General features: G+C 36.9%; 3 protein-coding genes across 9 annotated transcripts; 1 reads left to right on the top strand and 2 right to left on the bottom strand.

Moving 5' to 3' along the window:
* Positions 1–5521: 5521 nt before the first annotated feature.
* On the bottom strand, positions 5522–8055 carry LOC18008399 (probable 1-acyl-sn-glycerol-3-phosphate acyltransferase 4). 4 transcript variants are annotated; one of them, XM_006390299.2, is made up of 5 exons: positions 7944–8052; positions 7762–7852; positions 6672–7273; positions 6266–6396; positions 5523–6059 (listed from the first exon to the last, which is right to left on the bottom strand). In XM_006390299.2, the coding sequence occupies exons 3-5, from the start codon at positions 7238–7240 to the stop codon at positions 5614–5616; spliced, it is 1146 nt and encodes a 381-aa protein (XP_006390361.1). In that variant the 5' UTR covers positions 7241–7273; positions 7762–7852; positions 7944–8052; the 3' UTR covers positions 5523–5613. The 4 variants fall into 4 exon arrangements, with proteins under 4 accessions (XP_024007662.1, XP_024007659.1, XP_006390361.1 ...); XM_024151894.1 differs by having other exon boundaries at positions 5522–6059; positions 6672–7852; positions 7944–8055; XM_024151899.1 differs by lacking the exon at positions 7944–8052 and having other exon boundaries at positions 7762–7932.
* Positions 8056–8928: 873 nt separating this feature from the next.
* LOC18009031 (protein ACCUMULATION AND REPLICATION OF CHLOROPLASTS 3) lies at positions 8929–13994 on the top strand. 4 transcript variants are annotated; one of them, XM_024155251.1, is made up of 15 exons: positions 8929–9411; positions 9696–9745; positions 9998–10062; positions 10369–10503; positions 10681–10729; positions 10807–10919; positions 10996–11067; positions 11273–11383; positions 11686–11864; positions 12090–12403; positions 12515–12849; positions 12949–13053; positions 13138–13278; positions 13484–13650; positions 13763–13994. In XM_024155251.1, exons 1-15 carry the CDS (start codon positions 9101–9103, stop codon positions 13824–13826), a joined length of 2211 nt encoding a protein of 736 aa, XP_024011019.1. In that variant the 5' UTR covers positions 8929–9100; the 3' UTR covers positions 13827–13994. The 4 variants fall into 4 exon arrangements, 2 of the variants coding, with proteins under 2 accessions (XP_024011019.1, XP_006390362.1); XM_006390300.2 differs by having other exon boundaries at positions 13141–13278; XR_002899513.1 differs by lacking the exon at positions 13763–13994 and having other exon boundaries at positions 12953–13053; positions 13141–13278; positions 13484–13502.
* Positions 13995–14103: 109 nt separating this feature from the next.
* On the bottom strand, positions 14104–15399 carry LOC18008509 (elongation of fatty acids protein 3-like). The gene is made up of 2 exons (XM_006390301.2): positions 14727–15399; positions 14104–14626 (listed from the first exon to the last, which is right to left on the bottom strand). The coding sequence occupies exons 1-2, from the start codon at positions 15264–15266 to the stop codon at positions 14330–14332; spliced, it is 837 nt and encodes a 278-aa protein (XP_006390363.1). The 5' UTR covers positions 15267–15399; the 3' UTR covers positions 14104–14329.
* Positions 15400–16942: the final 1543 nt, after the last annotated feature.

Raw genomic sequence — 16942 nt, forward strand, 5'->3', positions numbered from 1 at the left:
GCATCTTCTTCCCAGTAATGAAGACGTCCTCGGCGATCTGGAAATTTCTCTACTTTCTTAACCCTGCTCATAAAGTTGCTATCTTTCGGGAAATCTGAGGTATCCCCTTTCTTTCAGTCTCCCTCTCTCTTTCTTTCTTTCTTTCTTCTCTCTACAGATCCCTAAAGCCATCTAAAGATTCGAATAGTCCTTACTTACATTCAATACATATATTTCACTTTGAGAGAAGAATCGCAGATTCAGGGCTCCAGATTCAGAGAGATCTGAAGAGTCACATCCCGACTCCATCTATAGATCTCATGGTAGCTTTTAACTCATCAGCTCGTTCTCCATTTCCTCTTCTTCTCAGATTTGACTTCTCTTACTTTGATTTCGTCAGATCTAATCGCATTTCTCTTGTTTTCAATTATTCCGAGCAGTTTTGAAGTATCCCGACGTTTCGGTGTTGGAAGAAAGTAAGTGATGGAATCCGAAGGAGAAACCGCGGTATGTTTTGATTCTGCTTAATCATCCTTAGTTCCGTTTTTTTTTTCTCCTTATAATCTGCATGATCCTCTAGAATTCTATTGAAATCGACGGATTGGAGTGGACAAAGTGGTGTTTACTTGTGTATTATAGAGATCTGATTTGGGCGCGTTTTTCCCAATTTTTGTGGTTTGTACCCTTTCATACTATTTTCTTAATTCCAGCAATTGATAATGATTACATTTCAAGATATCTAATTTCATTTGATTAATTTTGTTTTGATCTTTTGTGTTGATGAGTGATTGAGCAGCGGGATTCGATTTTGGGAAGAGGTTGATGAGGGATTTCAAGAGGAATTAGCAGCGTATGTGAAGCTGCTCGCTGATGATCCCGTGGCTTACTCCGAGTACCACGCGTGGAGGCGGTGTGGACTAATGGGGATCTATGGGAAAATATGTAGTAGATTTTAAAAAAGTTTTATTGTCTACTGGTGTAAGAAATTATATCTCATTGGTTGACTAAACTCTGTTCCATCAGATCTTGTAATAAAAAAAACTACTTTGTATAGTTAATTTGTGATCTATGGTAAAATGTTGTTAACACTCTTTTAAAATTCTGATGTAAACAACAAAAAATAAAGATTTTACAGAATTCTGTTTTAACAAAAAAAAATTCATCAAAAGAGTTCTATTGCTTCTTCTAAGTTAACACCACCAACTCAGACTTTTTATCCACCATTTCAATAAATTTTCTAAAGATACAATGTGTAATGGTATCTATTGGTCATCATTTGTAATGAGCATAAGTGTATTGGTCATGTTATGTATTTTTATCACCTAAGACAACACTTATATCTAAAGCCACATAAAAGAACATTAGTAGACTACACGACGAAGTCTACTTTGATAAACTAAGTACCTAAAAAATCGAAACTTCTGATTCAACAATAAATATCCAATGAAATGAAATAAAATTCACTGGGTAGTTCAATCACTTACTAAGAAGCAATTCTAAACAAAAAAAATTTGAAAAATAGTTTATAAATTTTCTTAAAACGCGTTTTAAAAAAAAACGTCAAAAGTAGACTTCTAAAGCAGACTTCGCATGTAGACTGGAGGAGAAGTCTACTTTGATAAGCTAAGTACCTAAAAAATCGAAACTATTCAACAATAAATATCCAATGAAATGAAATAAAATTCAATGGGTAGTTCAATCACTTACTAAGAAGCAGTTCTGAACCAAAAAATTTGAAAAATAGTTTATACATTTGCTTAAAACGCGTTTTAAAAAAAACATAGGAAAGTAGACTTCTATAGTAGACTTCAATTGTAGACTGGAGGAGAAGTCTACTTTTTCATCGAGAAGTCTACTAATGAAGTCTACTTTAAAAAATGTCATTTTTGCAATTGACCAATCTGTTGACTTTTCCTTCAGTAGACTTCAAGAGTAGACTTTAGGCAAAAAAGGTTACTTTAGCAATTGACCAATGCGTTGACTAACATAGTAGACTTCTATTGTAGACTTCATGTAAGAGTAGACTTCTCTGGCAGTCTACTTTTGAAGTCTACTTTTTAAATAGAAGTCTACGGAACAAAATAGGTTATTTTTGCAATTGAATTTTTTTAGTAGACTTCACGATGAAGTCTACTCAAAAAAAGATTCCTTCCAAGTTTGACCGAACACAAAAAGTAGACTTCATAAAGAAGTCTACTGAAGTGTAGACTTCTTCGGGAAGTCTACTGAAGTTTTTTGGGATTTTTTAAATTTTTTGATTTTTGAAAAACAGAAGTCAAACACTAAAATGATCTATACATTTTTGGTCAAACTACAAAAGTAACTTTAAAGTAGACTTCGTATGCAGTCGTAAGCAGTAGACTTCATACGGAAGTCTAAATCAAAAAGTCAAAATACGGTCAACTACAAAAATAACCTCTTTTCTTTAGTAGACTTCTTGAACCTTCAAATGAAGTCTACTAAGTTTTTTTTTGTTTTCAAAGGATGTCGAGTAGACTTCTCGTGAAGTTTAACGAAGTCTACTTTTAAAAAGTCAATTGCAAAAATAACCTTATGTTGACTAGTAGACTTCACAATACTTCACGAGAAGTCTACTTTCGCGATATGAAAACTGAAATATGGAGAAACTGAAGTGCGACGATTACCTTTTACAAAATTGAGCTCGGCTACAGTTCTTTTAAGCACCCAGAACTCAGAATATCACCAAAAATAAGCAAAGTAACCAGAAATCACCGAAAATGCATGACTTTTGGCATTGTAACTTAGCCCAGATGTTTTGGAGAAGAAATTATGAAAGAATGAGGAAGGTTATGAGTGAATGAGCTTAAATATTTATTTATTACAGCTTTAAAATTGGTTGATAAGCATTTATTCCATTTTCATGGTTGTTCATGGTGGTTGAAGGTATTGAAGACGATGGCATTCTCGTAATTAAAAAGTCTTTAGAAGGTCCAAGAAGACTTTAGCCAATTAAAGAAAAATCGAATTATTAGATGTATAATGGTATTTTCGTTAATAGTATAAGTGGGAAGGATAAAATTGTGAGAAAATGGCAAAAGTTGGAGAAAGAAAAAAAAGAAATTAGTTTTGTGTTTGACTTTGAAATATGGGTTAAATCTGAAACTCTCTCTTTTCTTTAAGCGAAGTGAATTTTATTTGTCTTGGTTTTTCTCTTCCGTAAACCGTAATTTACTTGCTATCTAAAAAAATATAGAAAAACAATTGCTATAAACTCAAGGGGTCCTAACCTTAAGACTCGGTTTTGATATAGCATGGCTGATGCACACTGAAATATTAGGGCTCATGAAATGTTATTTGATGTGATCCTGGCGTATGATTCGGATAACAAATATATGTGTTTTTACTGTGATATGAGAGTATGGGATCGGTATAGTGTATTTAATTGTGATCAGCGAGTAAGGGTTCCGGATAAATGAGTTTAATTGTGATCCTTGAATATAAGATCCAAATAGACATGTTTTGTTGTGATTCGCGATTATGATGATACATTGAATACATAAAATACATAAGAAAATTGATAGTTGAATAGACTTTCTAAAAACATATTATTTACAATACAAAATAAAGTAAAATCTGTGTGACTGCAATTTTTTTCTTTGTAGTCAATAATGATGAAATAGCATCAAACTTCGTCTCCATCCAAAAAAAATCCTAACAAGTGGAGGAGGAAGAAGGGGCACATTCCATCAAAGTAGAACCGAGAAGGCGGGAAGTGGGTCAATAAGTATGACTTAGAAACAAGTTCATATTTTTATTTTTATTTTAATCAACTTGCTTAACTAATAAAATTTGTTTTTATTAGAAATAGTATAAACAATTTGCAGATTTTTTTTTAATCAGACTTACATCATATTATAATGAGGCAACACTGTGCAATTCTTAATTTACCAAATTTTCATTTATGCAATAATAGTTGTGTAATCACTCACCAAGAATCTAATTCTGCTTAGCTTCTTGATTCACACTTCGTAAACGGCTAACCTACTTCTGAGACCACTCTTTCAATATATATTGCCAAACTTTTTTTAAGTTGTCATTTGTCAAGATATGCTTTTCTTTCATCGTATTTTTTTCATATGTTTTTGATAAAGACTTGATATCTCAATGGTCAAGTCTTCGTACTCCATTGATTACGCCATGCTATCCTTGACGGATACAATTCTTCTTGCGTAACAGTTTCCTTGTGTTACACTGAAGCTTCGTGTTAAAATCTTGGAGCTTACAGTTTACAACTTATTTCATGTTCTTCATGTTGTAGGGGCACAAAAAATACAATGTGCTTTGGTTCGAAGGAGAGAATTTGAAACTAGCAAATCTAACAACGGAGAAGAGATGCAAAAACTTGGCAGCGTGCTTTGTGACTTGAGAGTAACCTATAAGGTAAATCTCCCCAAGTGCATCTTTGGGACATCTTAATCGAGGAAGAAACAATGCTGCATAACTGATGTTAATGAAAGCTCATGCTTTTCAATACCGTCGAAATGGCTAATTAACTTTCTTTATCATCCTTGTACAAATTAATAGACTGAGCTTAGATGTTTTAAGAAAAGGAGACATTATTGGTTTGACGGTTAAAATAAAACCATTGTGGGTCATTGTTACGGATTCAATAATGGTGAAATAGCATCAAAGACCCAGAACTAGTGGGAGGGGGGCACATCCCATCAAGGTAGTACAGGGGAATGGGTCGAGAAGACTGACTTAGACTTAGACTCAGAGACAAGTTGATGACTTAAAACCAAGAATCAAGTTGATGACTTAAAATCAACTTTGTGTTTGATAAAAGAGTAATTGGCTTACTAGTAAAACCTGCCGTGACTTAGCAGTCAAGTTCTTTAACTGAACCAACTTTGTGTGGGCGAAAATATTATTTGGCTAAGTAAAACCTGCCGTGACGATGGGTTTCCTTGAACTTATACATCGCTTAGGGCCCTTTCATTAATGGGTCAATGTTACATTAGTCTCCTTAACTCAAGACTTGCATTGCCCTCACGGTTTCAAACATTTTATGCTTCTTCAAGTGGGTTTAATGAACTCTGACAATCAAAATGTATCTATAGACATTGTTTTGTTTTGGGTCTCTAAAGTCTTACCCAACCACAAAGGTAGAGAAAGTTCAAAGTTGGTTCTATCTTACTTTCAACTACTCAGATAAGAAGGCATGTAAAGAAAAGAGGACATGGTATGCTCGATCTGAAAGACTGATCCAATGTAGCAGTTAAAGAAGGTAAGAACATCCTTTTGGGGGACTAAGTGTGTTCTCTGCTTCTTCCATCACCGAGAAAGTTTTTGTTCAGATCGAAACTTCATTTACCGACTAAATCACATGTCATATAGAACAACTTTGCTAATGACATGTTGTTTCTAACTCAATGAACACAAATTTTAGTTTCACAGTTACAAATGTTTTGTTACTCGATGTACAGTTTGAAAAGGCGAAATCTTAACAGTGGAGTTTGCAAGACACAAACAGCTTGACTTAGCCAAAATGCAATTAAGATAAGAGTCAAATGAATTAAAAAAAAGGCAGCCCAATAATCTTTTCTGCCTGTAAATCCTTGATATTATTTCTTTGTACGCAAAAAAAAAAAAAAAATTGTATGTACAACAGAGTTAATGAGTTTTTGCTTCTTTACTAGAATCTCCTCTACAACAGCCAATAGATGGCGAGGGTCGGAACTTGTAATAAGTAGCAAAAGATAAGTATGTGAAACTTAGACCAACATATACTTTGAAACTGCTATGTGTATACAAGGTCAGATAAATGAATAGTGCTGTCAAAGATATTACCACTGAAAAAGTTGCAATGCACTTGAGAATAGAGAGTTCTTCTTCTGGTCTTTGATTTGGGAACTGCCCTTGAGCACTGAAATCGGAGAGCAGTTTGTCCTTCAACTGATATGAATCCATTAACCAAGCTGATGATTCTGCCTCGTTTGCTGGAATCTCATTTAGTGGAACTCGCCGAACGTGGATATGGACTTCTGAAGGATCAGTCCCGAATACATTGTCCATGAAAGATGGGCAGCGAGGCTTATATGCGATGGTCAAATCATATACTGCATTTCAAGAAGATAACGTAAGAACTGAGGAATTTTGGGTTCAATAAATGAAAATGCATATATAGTTCAGGGTAGTTGTGGTCATGAGCTCCCAACATTGGGTCCTTGGACAAATAGAAAATATGCAGGCCATGTGGCGTGAGATACTACTATATAAAAGTGAACATACGTGAACATTTTCATCAGAGTTTCGTAGACCATACCAGCATCCAAAGAGTTATGTAGAGCTTCTAAGCAAACGCCAAAACCCCTTGTTTTTGGTAGAAGTACATTTGATAATGCCGGAAGACCAGCTTCCTTTGCAAACTCTTGGCTTCTCTTGCATTTCTCTTCACTGCATATCAAAATAAGGAACTATGAAAGAAGATAGTTTAAGATTTCACACATTCATGCTTTACTACTTAGCAGGCAATTCCTGAGATGAGGGTGGCTGGTTTATCATATATGCAAGACACATGCTCAATGGTGTTAAATGTCCTAACAAAGTAGAAACTGAAAATTATCTTAAGCAATACAGATTGACTAAGAATTAGCTTATGTATATATATATTTTGAAACTCGTTCATAATGTAGGTTATATGTAAAATCAGACAAGGGAACATATAGTACGTGAAATCGGTTCCCTCTGGGAATAGAGCAAGCCACAAGGGTTCTCGAGGATCCTTAAAAGTTGAAAGCATTTCAAGCATAACAGGTTCGTCCACCTCTCGCTTCCTCTCCACTGGGATAAACTCTAGAATATGAAACCCCCATCCAAAGATAGGTAATCTCATCAAGCTGCTCTTGAGCACGTATTTGATGTAGCCAAGACACCCTTTCCTCAAGGCTATATTCCACAGATACATCCAATCCACTTCAGTCCTGTGATTTGCGATTAGCAAAACACGTTTCTCCACTGGGATGCTGTCTCCAGAGAACACCACGGTTGTCCCGTTAACCGTTTCAAACAGATAAGGCCACAGAGCTAACCAGTGACCAAAGATGAACGATATAACTTTCCTAGATTGGTGCACACTCAGAAGCCGTAGACCAAGAGCAAATACTGGTGCAAAGTAGATGAGGAACATAAAAGCAGTAGACAGGTAAACCAGTAAGATGATGATACCCCTCAGAATCCTAAGCGGAGTCAAAGGGCGGTTCTTTAAGTTATCAGAATTCAGGTCCCCGCAAACTTCCATTCTTTCCAGATAAACCTCAAAGTCAAAGACAAACTGCATCAATGAGATTCAAAAAATGACTCAGTGCCACCTAAAGCTCCTCACTTGCATACAAGAGACTAGAAACTAATGCAAGAGCCTCTATGAATGCAATTTAGTACAGCCACTATGTTAATTCTAAGCCGCTGAGATCCTACAACATCACTTTAAACGATCATATGCAGAGTTTAGACCGAAACAATACATCTAGCAACGACCCAGAAGATATAAAGATCATAATCAAGATATATCAACCCAAAGTTTCTAACTTTATATGTAAAATACAAAAAGAAAAAGAAAATGCAAATCCGAGAATCTCAGGAAGATTAAATACTCTCTTCTAATAATCAATTGTTAATGATGAACAAGAATGGGTTTCTTTTCGACATACTTGGTAGTTTACAAGCGAATTCAATTGACTATATTATCATCAGTATTGGGAAAAACAAACAAGCAGAAATCACGGGAAAAAAATCCCCAAATTGGGAAAGACTTGTGAATACCGCAACTAAAAATCAGATCCCACGTGATGTAAAGATCAGAGACAGGGCTAGAGAAACACTTCTCACGTATCTCGATATAAAGGAAACCCCCCTGAAAAAAAAAAGCAACAAAACAAAATTCTACGGAGAGAGCACGAGGAAGACGACGAAGAAGAAGAAGAATAAAAGAGCGAATAAAGTACCTGGAGAATCTACAAGGAGCAGTTGGTGAGGAGGAAGAGGATAAACGTTATATGGAACAGAGGAATGCGAATCTCAACGTAATGTAAGTTTCTGAGAAGGATCCGTTCCGGGTCGGATCCAAAAGGTGACGGTGAAAGTAATCAGAGACGGTAGGGTGTATCGTACTTCAGCAATCTGATTGGCGGAATATGAAAAAGGTCAAAGCCGCCGCGAAGACAAATCCCTGAAAGCTGACACTTGCGACCCGATAAAATTCTCCTGGCGTTGTTACACTTTGAATGAAACTCAAACGTGAAGCAAACTCTAAAAACCATATTTTTCTCACTTAATATATTAGTTGTACCAAAAAAAGATAAAAGAAAGAATCACACCTTTTTCATAATTTATTTCATTAAGATTATCTTTCTTATAGAACTGGATCTATATTATGTGGATCTAAGATTTTTTTCCTTATAAGTGTATATGGAGATCACATGCTTTTCATTATTTTATGGAGAAAATAAGGCTCGTTTTCATCTAATATCAAAATTAACGGGTTGCTTAGAAATACATGCATTGGCAAACACAACATATAACTTCATGTTTTGACTGAAGAAAAAATCGTGTCTAGTTCTTCTTTTTTTTTTGGGGAAACGATAAGTATTTTTTTATGTGTTCTCTAGTGGTTAATAAAGAATCGTTTCTTTCCTAAATACATTGGACCTCCGACCTCAAGATAGTTTCTTTTTTATTTGTATAATCATTTGAAAAATATTTGATTGCAAGATATCATTGACCAAAAGTAGACTCTATTAAAACTTAAAAGTGATAGTTGACCAAATATGAGGATGTGATTAATCGGTTCACAAGTAATATTCGCCATCCATTCGTCAACATACAGTAATAGGGGTATATTTTCACAAATTATAACATGGTGTTAAATCAGAAATTAGTAGTAAAATCTGAGGATTCACGCACAATTAACCAATTCACGGTACCGGCGGATATTTTCTTCCTTCGTCGCCTCTGCTTCTCTCCTTAAGAATTATCGGGAGAACTTCAGACATGCTCTGCTCCGATCTTCTACCTTGTCCGAAAATCTCTTCTATCATCGATTTTATATGACTTGATTTTCTTGTCTATTCTAAGTAATTCCGTAGGAGCAAGGCCGGTTTCTATGGAGCTTCCCGTTTTCTCCACTCTCCGAGTACCATTGTTCTCTCGTTTAGCTCTCATTCCTGCTTTTGGCATTCCATTTTCTTCCCTTGGAGTTTCCGTTGGTGCTGCGTCTCGATTGAAATGCACCGCTCGAAAGGCGCGTCGGATTTGCGTGATGTGCTTGGTGAGAGATTCGACTCCGATGGAGACGCCGTGCGAGAGAGATGATGGGTCTGAGTTCATTGAGGTCGTTGTTATCGGTAGTCGCAAGGAGTCTATCATAGATTCCTGTTTGGATTCTCCTTTTCCTTCTCTTCCTCTCCGATTTTGGTATATGTTCGATCCCTCTTCGTCTAATGATTCTGTTTCACCTACTGTGCATTTGAAGCTCCCTTTCTGTTTAGGTATCTAAGTGGGAAAAAAGAATCATACTTTGTTTTAGCCTAACATTCCAAATCGAATGGCTTCTCGTTACCAGCTTTCCTAGTACATTTTTTACACTCATAAAGTTTGCAGCTTCGTAATTATGAAGCTTTTATGGCTTCATTGGATGTAGTATATTGTGTATACTCATGAAATTTACCAATTTTAACTGGCAATTCTCCCTTTTTCAGGAGTATTAGCTCTGGAGATTTAGTCTTACAGCAGAGGCTTACTCACGAAGGTCTATACGCTATTTTTATCTTGTAAATCAGAATTTTGAAAAATTTAGCATCTTATAGAAACCAGAGGTTGGGGAGCAAAGTGTTTGAAAATGTTCTTGAGCTTCAAAATTTGACGAGTGCATTTTAGTTGGATAGTTATGTCTGTCTTACCATATTTCGTGCTAGTTTACCATATATTGAGCTAGTTTTCCAAGAAGGAAATACGGGTATGCTATCTTTCTTACCTATTACCTCTATTTTCATATTTACAGATAATGTTTCCAAGACCATGAATCCAATTGAGCTGATACAATCACGTCCAAGGACCTTCATCCTTGTTTGTACTTTTCTTGCCTATCATTGTTTGTGTTCTGTTTTATGCTGCACAAAATATTCTTGCCTTCGCAATTCCATGTGGCCACAATGTATGTACATAGTAATATTACTTGTAGGGCTTTTAGCTTCTTTTTTATATAACTGAACAAGATACTGAGTGTGGAATTGATCATTAACAACCATGCTTCCTAAGATTGCATAGGCTCTTGATGAAATGCTAATAGTTTTCAATTTTTCCTAAAATTTTCTTTTCGTGGAACGGTACTGGTCGTGCATCTGATTCTGCTTAAACTTTTCCCCATACCAGGTGGTTAGTGCTGGATATGGTTCTGACCAGGTTGAAGCTATCAATATTCTTAGTGCAGTAAGATCTAGGGGTAGCTTAGCTGTTGCTGTGCTATTAAAGCCTTTCAGCTTTGAAGGGCGAAGGCGTCTAGAAGAGGTATTTTTGTGTTGCCTCTAAAGATTTCCTTTTTAATTATATACTATCTCATATAACAATTAGAAACAGTCCGTTAATTGAAATCCCTCTCTACAAACAAATCCTACGGCATATACTGTCTCTGGTTGGAGTTTTTTTTCTTTTTTTTTTTTTTCTAATTTCCCAAATTGTGTGCAGGTTAACGAATTAGCTAAGAAACTGCAGCAACACACTAGTTTCTGTATAGGTACTTTTATTAGAAAAGCTACCCTTTGTTCTAGTGGTTTTGCCGGTCATGAACTGACTTCAATTTGGGATTTTTAGATATCGACATAGAGATTTTACTACAGAAGGATTTGGTAACTTTGGACGAGGCGCTGAAAAATGCAAACAATGCTGTTTCGATGGCAATAAATGCAGCCTCTGCTCTGATAAGTGTAAGCATAATTTTTTTTCTCAAAGTATACTCAGAAAGTTGTTGTCAATTTTCATATATGGTTTTATGATATCTAGGGGGTGCATGGAAACTTTATCGACGTGATGCATAAAGATCTTATAGAACTCGAAGGTTCAGAAGTTACAACGGTAAGTTGCTTTTCAATTTTTGTTTTGGGATTTCATTTTTCTTTAGGGTATAGTCACCCAGCTTCTTTTAATAACGTCGTACATTCAAGCCCTCAATGCAGGAAATTATTTACCAATTATGAATTAAAGTGTCTTTTTTTTTTTCCAATTTAACATTACAGTGGTTCAACCATCTCATAGAATCCTTCAATTCTCTTATATCCAGATACTAGAAAGCTACAAAGAGGCAAAGGTTGGTTTTGGAGTTGGTGACAACCTTAAGACTTCTATTTTACGAGCTATATACGACTGCCCTTTCTTTCGCCCTGGTAAAAAGGTACTTTAAATCTCTTATAGCGCATTTATGTAGAATATTTATCCGTACTACTTAAGTTCTTGCTTTCCAATTCCAGAAAAGATGAAGAAGATTAGTCTGACAGTAATGTGAATACAATACTGTTAACACATGGGTTTTTTTATAATTGATGAAATATGTTTAAACATAGTGCCCTATAAACAAACCGTTTACACAGATGTCATCACTCTCCAGAAAGAGCAAGGATTTCGAAAGTTTTGATTGTGTGTATTAGGTTTTCCGGAAGGAGCAAGTCTTTTTATGTAACCCTTTCCAATATGCAGGATCTAAACGCTATTATATGCATTGTGGCTACTTCGGTAGCTCTTCAGAAGAAGGATGTGAAAACAATTCTCCGTACTTTTCGCCAGACAATGGAGTACACTGGAGATATCATAATATCTGTTGTTCATGAACCTGATCTGGAGCCTAAAGTCCTCGTCACAACTTTTTTTATTCTAAGGTGGGATATTTATTTATTTTTTTTCAAAAAGATGGGGTATTTATGTTTAGAGAGCGTCCGCTCACGGTTTCAAGCTCATGCATATTGTTCCATATCTAGCTGAAACTCAACAGAGAAAAGTATATGGTTTCAGCATTAATGTTTGATTAAATCGATGATGGTTTTGGCCACTTAGACTTTATTTTTACTATCAAGCATTAATGCAAGTCTCATATGTCATCGCAGTTGTTCAGAAGAGGAAACTTCCAGCAAAGGCAACATTTTTTCTGGTCTTTTTCCTTTTGTTTTGAATATCTTCAAGAGATATCGTTCACAGCTCCAAAACGAAACAAATAGTGGACTTGGAGATGCGCCAGTTGCAGTGGAAGATTCAGCAGACACTACTTATGTAAAAAGTCCCAGTCAGAGCGTTGAAGGATTTGAAAGTGACAATGAAGACATCTTGGGAGTTTCGGAGAATGGTGATGATGAATACCCAGTAAAAGAGGGGGGACCATCCAGAAACAGTCGTCTGGATCTTGGAGATGAAAATTTAGAAGGTACAAAATTTGAAGACAACTTTTCTTTTTTTGTTATGTAGTATTGGTCGAGTTGCTTCATTACTTGTGCGTAAACTATTCTAAAAGTGAATGCAAAACCATCTTTTGTAGATTACGGTGCTATCCAGAGGGAGCCAATTGCTAACTGGAGTGTGGATCCAGGATATCAGATTGAACAAAAATGGCCAGCTGATTCTGGAGACACCACAGTGCTTAGTCTGGGTATTGTCAACCTTCCTGTTGGTGTGAGGCCTTCAAAGAATCTGAACAGTAGTCTCAGTGTCGCCAGTCAACTCTCCAGGAAGGTGGATTCCAGAGATGATTCATTTTTCAACCCTAGTAGCTCGACAAAAGACTCTATTGATGCTGCATCGACCTTGCTATCAGAGAAGTATGCTGATTTTACAAAGCAAAGAAATCTATCTGCTCGAGCAGCGTCTATGCTGGTAAGTAGCAATGGCAGTCTATGAGGTTCAGATATAAAATCATTTCTCTACTTACTAGTGGAACGAGTTTTTTTCCATCTTAATTCTTTCTTCACTTAGGAAGCTGAAAGAGATTCATCAAAAAAATGGAGTCCGATTCTAGAGATGCAGTACAGAGGAGGACTGTTCAAGGGAAGATGCCAAGGAGGCCTTCCCGAAGGAAAGGTAATCCCCGCCCTGTTGGCTCTGATTCATCTATGGATCCTTATATCATGTTTGATCCTAAAGGTAATGGCTGAATTTTCCCAGCAGGGTCGTTTGGTACTAGGAGATGGAAGCATATATGATGGAATGTGGCACAACGGTAAAAGATCTGGTCTTGGAACATTCTACTTCAAGAATGGAGACGTGTTCCAAGGTACATGGAGAGAAGATTTGATTCACGGAAAGGTAAAAAGACTTTGTTTTCGAAAATGGATTAGCTTATTGAGCACTTGCACAATCTGCTTAGTTTCACCAAGTCCCTAAAGACTTGTTCAAGCTAGTGAACCCTGTAAAATTCCTACTTCCCCAATGTATCATATAGGTTTGAGAAAGGACTGTAGACATAAAGATCTCTTATCAGACAGAGAAAACTTGTTCATTCTTCTCGCAGGGCTGGTTTTATTTCCATAAAGGTGATCGATGGTTTGCAAATTTCTGGAAGGGAAAAGCCAGCGGCGAAGGAAGGTTCTATTCAAAGTCCGGTGAGATATTCTTTGGGCATTTCAAAGATGGATGGCGACAAGGCCAGTTCCTCTGTATAGATGTGGATGGAACAAGGTCGATGACCCTTTAAAACTCTTCTTCTCTGCATCTGAATTAGAACAAAAGCAATCCCAAGTTTCTTAGCATCTTTACTCATAATTTTAGATGGCTTATATTTATTTTACAGATACTCTGAAACTTGGGACGACGGTGTTCTTATTGACCGGAAACAAGTGGACGCCGGAGATTGATAACGTCCGGCACCTTGAAATATGTTGTTATTTGTATAGTGCAGATCGACTTTTTGTCTTTTCTCAGGTTATTATAACGAAACTAAGTTGATAAAAGCATTTCTTTGACTTAACTTTATCTGTTCTTTTGTTGATTAGATGTTAAAAAGAAACGAATCCAATTCCAAAGCGACTTTTGTTTCCTTGCAACCTGAGAAAAGTGACGAATCTTGAAAAAATGAAAGAAATACAAACAAAAATATTTTATTATATGTTCATTTCATTAATATATCTGGTCGGAGCAACTACAACTAATCCTAATCCCAAGTTCTTGAATCTTTACCAGATTCCGATTACGGAATTACATTCATACTATACATTCCCGTAATCATCATAAAACAACAGAAAAAATGAATCTTTCTCCAGTTTTTATTTTTTTCCCCTGAAGTAGATTCTTCTCCGGATGATAATATATTTTATCATTTCAAATAATACAAAAAATATATATGCACATAAACGATAGTTTACGTGGGCTTAGCTGTTGTCAATGAACGCGTCTTGACATAAAACTTCAAGTAGAGCAATGAGATAACGGCGTTTAGAACGGAGTTAAACAGCCAAGCTCCGATACCGTTACAACCGCCACGTTTGACCAGGTGGATGTAGAGAACGCCTACGTGGCACACCGTTAAACACCCCAACAAAACGGCTTGACAGTTAACGACGAACGGAAAACACGCGCCACGTAACCCAATCGCCGTCCAAAATCTGTAACCGTACACGACGGCGTATGAAACGGTCGTCAACAGTATCGCCACAACCTGCAGAACCAACCAAAAAAAAACACGGACGGTCTAATTTAGAAATTTCGGTAACTGATTCCGGTTTAATGCGTGTTAAACCGTCGAACCGGTTAATTACCTGGAAGGATTGGGAAAACTCGAGCCAGAGGAAGGAGATACAGAGGAGAGAAGACTGGTTGATGAGCTGGAAGAAGCTGAGCTTACGACGACGTATCACGGAGAAGAAGGTACGGAACAAGTGAAGGAATCGGGAGAGGTAAAACGCGTAAGACCAGAAGAACACGCGCCCAGAAGCGCGTGTGCCGACGGGAAAACAGAGGAACCACTGGAGAGCCGTCGTGCGCGTGCGTCGCCATAGCCAGCGCGTGTCGCGGATCTCAGCGGCGGCGGAGAAGAGGATACCGACGAAGATGACGGCGGAGATGAAAGCCATGGTTAAGCTGTGTAGGGCCGGGATTGGGCCGAGGGAGAGGCCGCGACGGGATCGGATTGGGAGGATTGCGAGAAGGAGGTGGAGAGTGACGGCGGCGATGACGTAGGATGAGACGGCGGTGAAGAGGAAAGACCATGTGGAGGCGTATGATTGGGTTGGGCTCCAACGGAAGTTAACGATCGTTGGATGCTCCGTTAGCCAGTAATTCACGGCCTGAGCAACCATTGATATACCAATTTACCAAAATACAAATGAAAAATCACACTAGTGTGTGTGAAATAGAAAAGAAGAAGAAGAAGCAGTTGAGAAACAGAGAGAAATCAGGTGGGAAAATGAGAGGAGAGGTCAGAGACGCTTTTTGTTTTTTTCCTTTGTTCACCGGCTTTTTATATTTAGGGCACCTCCAAAGGAGGTTTATGGGGGTTCACAAGTGGAACCTGACCTTTTTTTGGATTTAAAATAATTAAACAGGTCCAAATGCTTTGAACCCGTATGATTGGAGTCATATTTTTGAGCCCGTATGACTGGGGTTTACTGGCGATGTGGTGCATTTTATTGGCTATCGGAGAAGAGAAAGTTGTAGGGTATCGTGTGTGGTTTGCAAAAAATCGACGCGAAAAAAAAAATTCTCTCTCGACCTTTTCGTCGCCATTATCGCCGATCGACTAAACCTTCGCCTCACCGGTGATTCCAGCCGATAATCGCCGATTTCCTAAGCAACGGTAAGTACAGCCTTTCTCGTGCTTCTATTTGATTGCGATTTCGTTGTTAAAATTTAGGGATTTAGTATTTGGGGAAGAAACTCGAGTTTGTCGATATGAAAAATTTTAGGGTTTTTTGATGAAATCGTTTACTGGTTTGATTCGATACCTGCTGATGGTTATTCGGTTACTTGTTGTTATAAAACGAAAACGAAATTTTAGATTGACTGCGTTTAGAGTTTGTCGATATGAAAAATTTAGGGTTTTTTGATGAAATCGTTTACTGCGTTTGATTCGATACCTGCGTTGGTTATTGGGTTGCTTGTTGTTATAAAACGAAAACGAAATCTATGATTGATTGCAATTAGGGTTTCTTCAATTGGGAATTGTTTTTTCCATCGATTTGAAAAAAGTTTAGGGGTTTTTCTATAAATTGATTTATGCATTTAATTCTATACATGTGATGCGTAATGGTGTGGTTGTTGTTATAAAACGAATTGTAAGTGTTAACTTGAAATCGATACCATACGATTTATGTAAGTGTTTAGTGGTGTCATTGCTTGTTCAAGAGTTTAATGATAAGTGTTAGGTGATCAAGTAAACGCTGATTAGCTAGTGTAACATTAATCAGTTTAAGTAATGAGTTAAGCAGCTATTTCCTTTCTTATTTATGTGGGATGTTGTTGTTATTAGGAAGACAATCTTTGTTAAGACTCGTTAATGCATCTATGTATGTTTTGTTATTGCCTTGGTGAACTCGGTTACTGCTTTCTTTCCTTCTTTCTTATTTCATTGGCAGTTTAGGCGGCAGGAGGGAGTGAAACAGATAGGTAATTCTTCTTTTCAAATTCTTTATCTTTGTTATTTATTTAAGAGTTTGCTAACAATTGTTTCTTTATTGTTTTTGCGAGGTTATCATGAAAACGCTCCCTTGATGAATCCAAAACCCCCAAACCAATACAGATTAGCTTGCCACGATGGACGAAGGTTAGTAAATTTTACCTGTTAATATAGTTAATGCTTTTCATTAAATATAGGTTGATAGTTGTTACTTGTCACTGCTGGTTGATTTGATTCGTGTATATTGTGGTTAGGTTTATAAAATGTAGACTATCTTGTCATAGTAAATGGCTTTCATTCATTGCTTGCAAAACTAACACTAAACCATTCTCTGATAACTTTTTCAAACTTTTCATTCAT

The sequence above is a fragment of the Eutrema salsugineum genome, unplaced genomic scaffold (assembly GCF_000478725.1).
Source record: "Eutrema salsugineum unplaced genomic scaffold, Eutsalg1_0 scaffold_9, whole genome shotgun sequence".
Lineage (NCBI taxonomy): Eukaryota > Viridiplantae > Streptophyta > Magnoliopsida > Brassicales > Brassicaceae > Eutrema > Eutrema salsugineum.

Bases quoted from the DNA above. Each gene is read 5' to 3' on its own strand.
- LOC18008399 (XM_024151894.1), bottom strand. From the start codon at position 7,279: ATGCAGTTTGTCTTTGACTTTGAGGTTTATCTGGAAAGAATGGAAGTT. The intron at 6,397-6,671 runs GTACTATATGTT...TTTGATATGCAG, and splicing joins CCAGAGGGAACCGATTTCAC to TGAAGAGAAATGCAAGAGAA. The intron at 6,060-6,265 runs GTATGGTCTACG...CTTGAAATGCAG, and splicing joins ACATAACTCTTTGGATGCTG to TATATGATTTGACCATCGCA.
- LOC18009031 (XM_024155251.1), top strand. From the start codon at position 9,101: ATGGAGCTTCCCGTTTTCTCCACTCTCCGAGTACCATTGTTCTCTCGT. The intron at 10,730-10,806 runs GTACTTTTATTA...TGGGATTTTTAG, and splicing joins ACACACTAGTTTCTGTATAG to ATATCGACATAGAGATTTTA. The intron at 11,384-11,685 runs GTACTTTAAATC...TCCAATATGCAG, and splicing joins TCTTTCGCCCTGGTAAAAAG to GATCTAAACGCTATTATATG.
- LOC18008509 (XM_006390301.2), bottom strand. From the start codon at position 15,266: ATGGTTGCTCAGGCCGTGAATTACTGGCTAACGGAGCATCCAACGATC. The intron at 14,627-14,726 runs GTAATTAACCGG...TTGGTTCTGCAG, and splicing joins AGTTTTCCCAATCCTTCCAG to GTTGTGGCGATACTGTTGAC.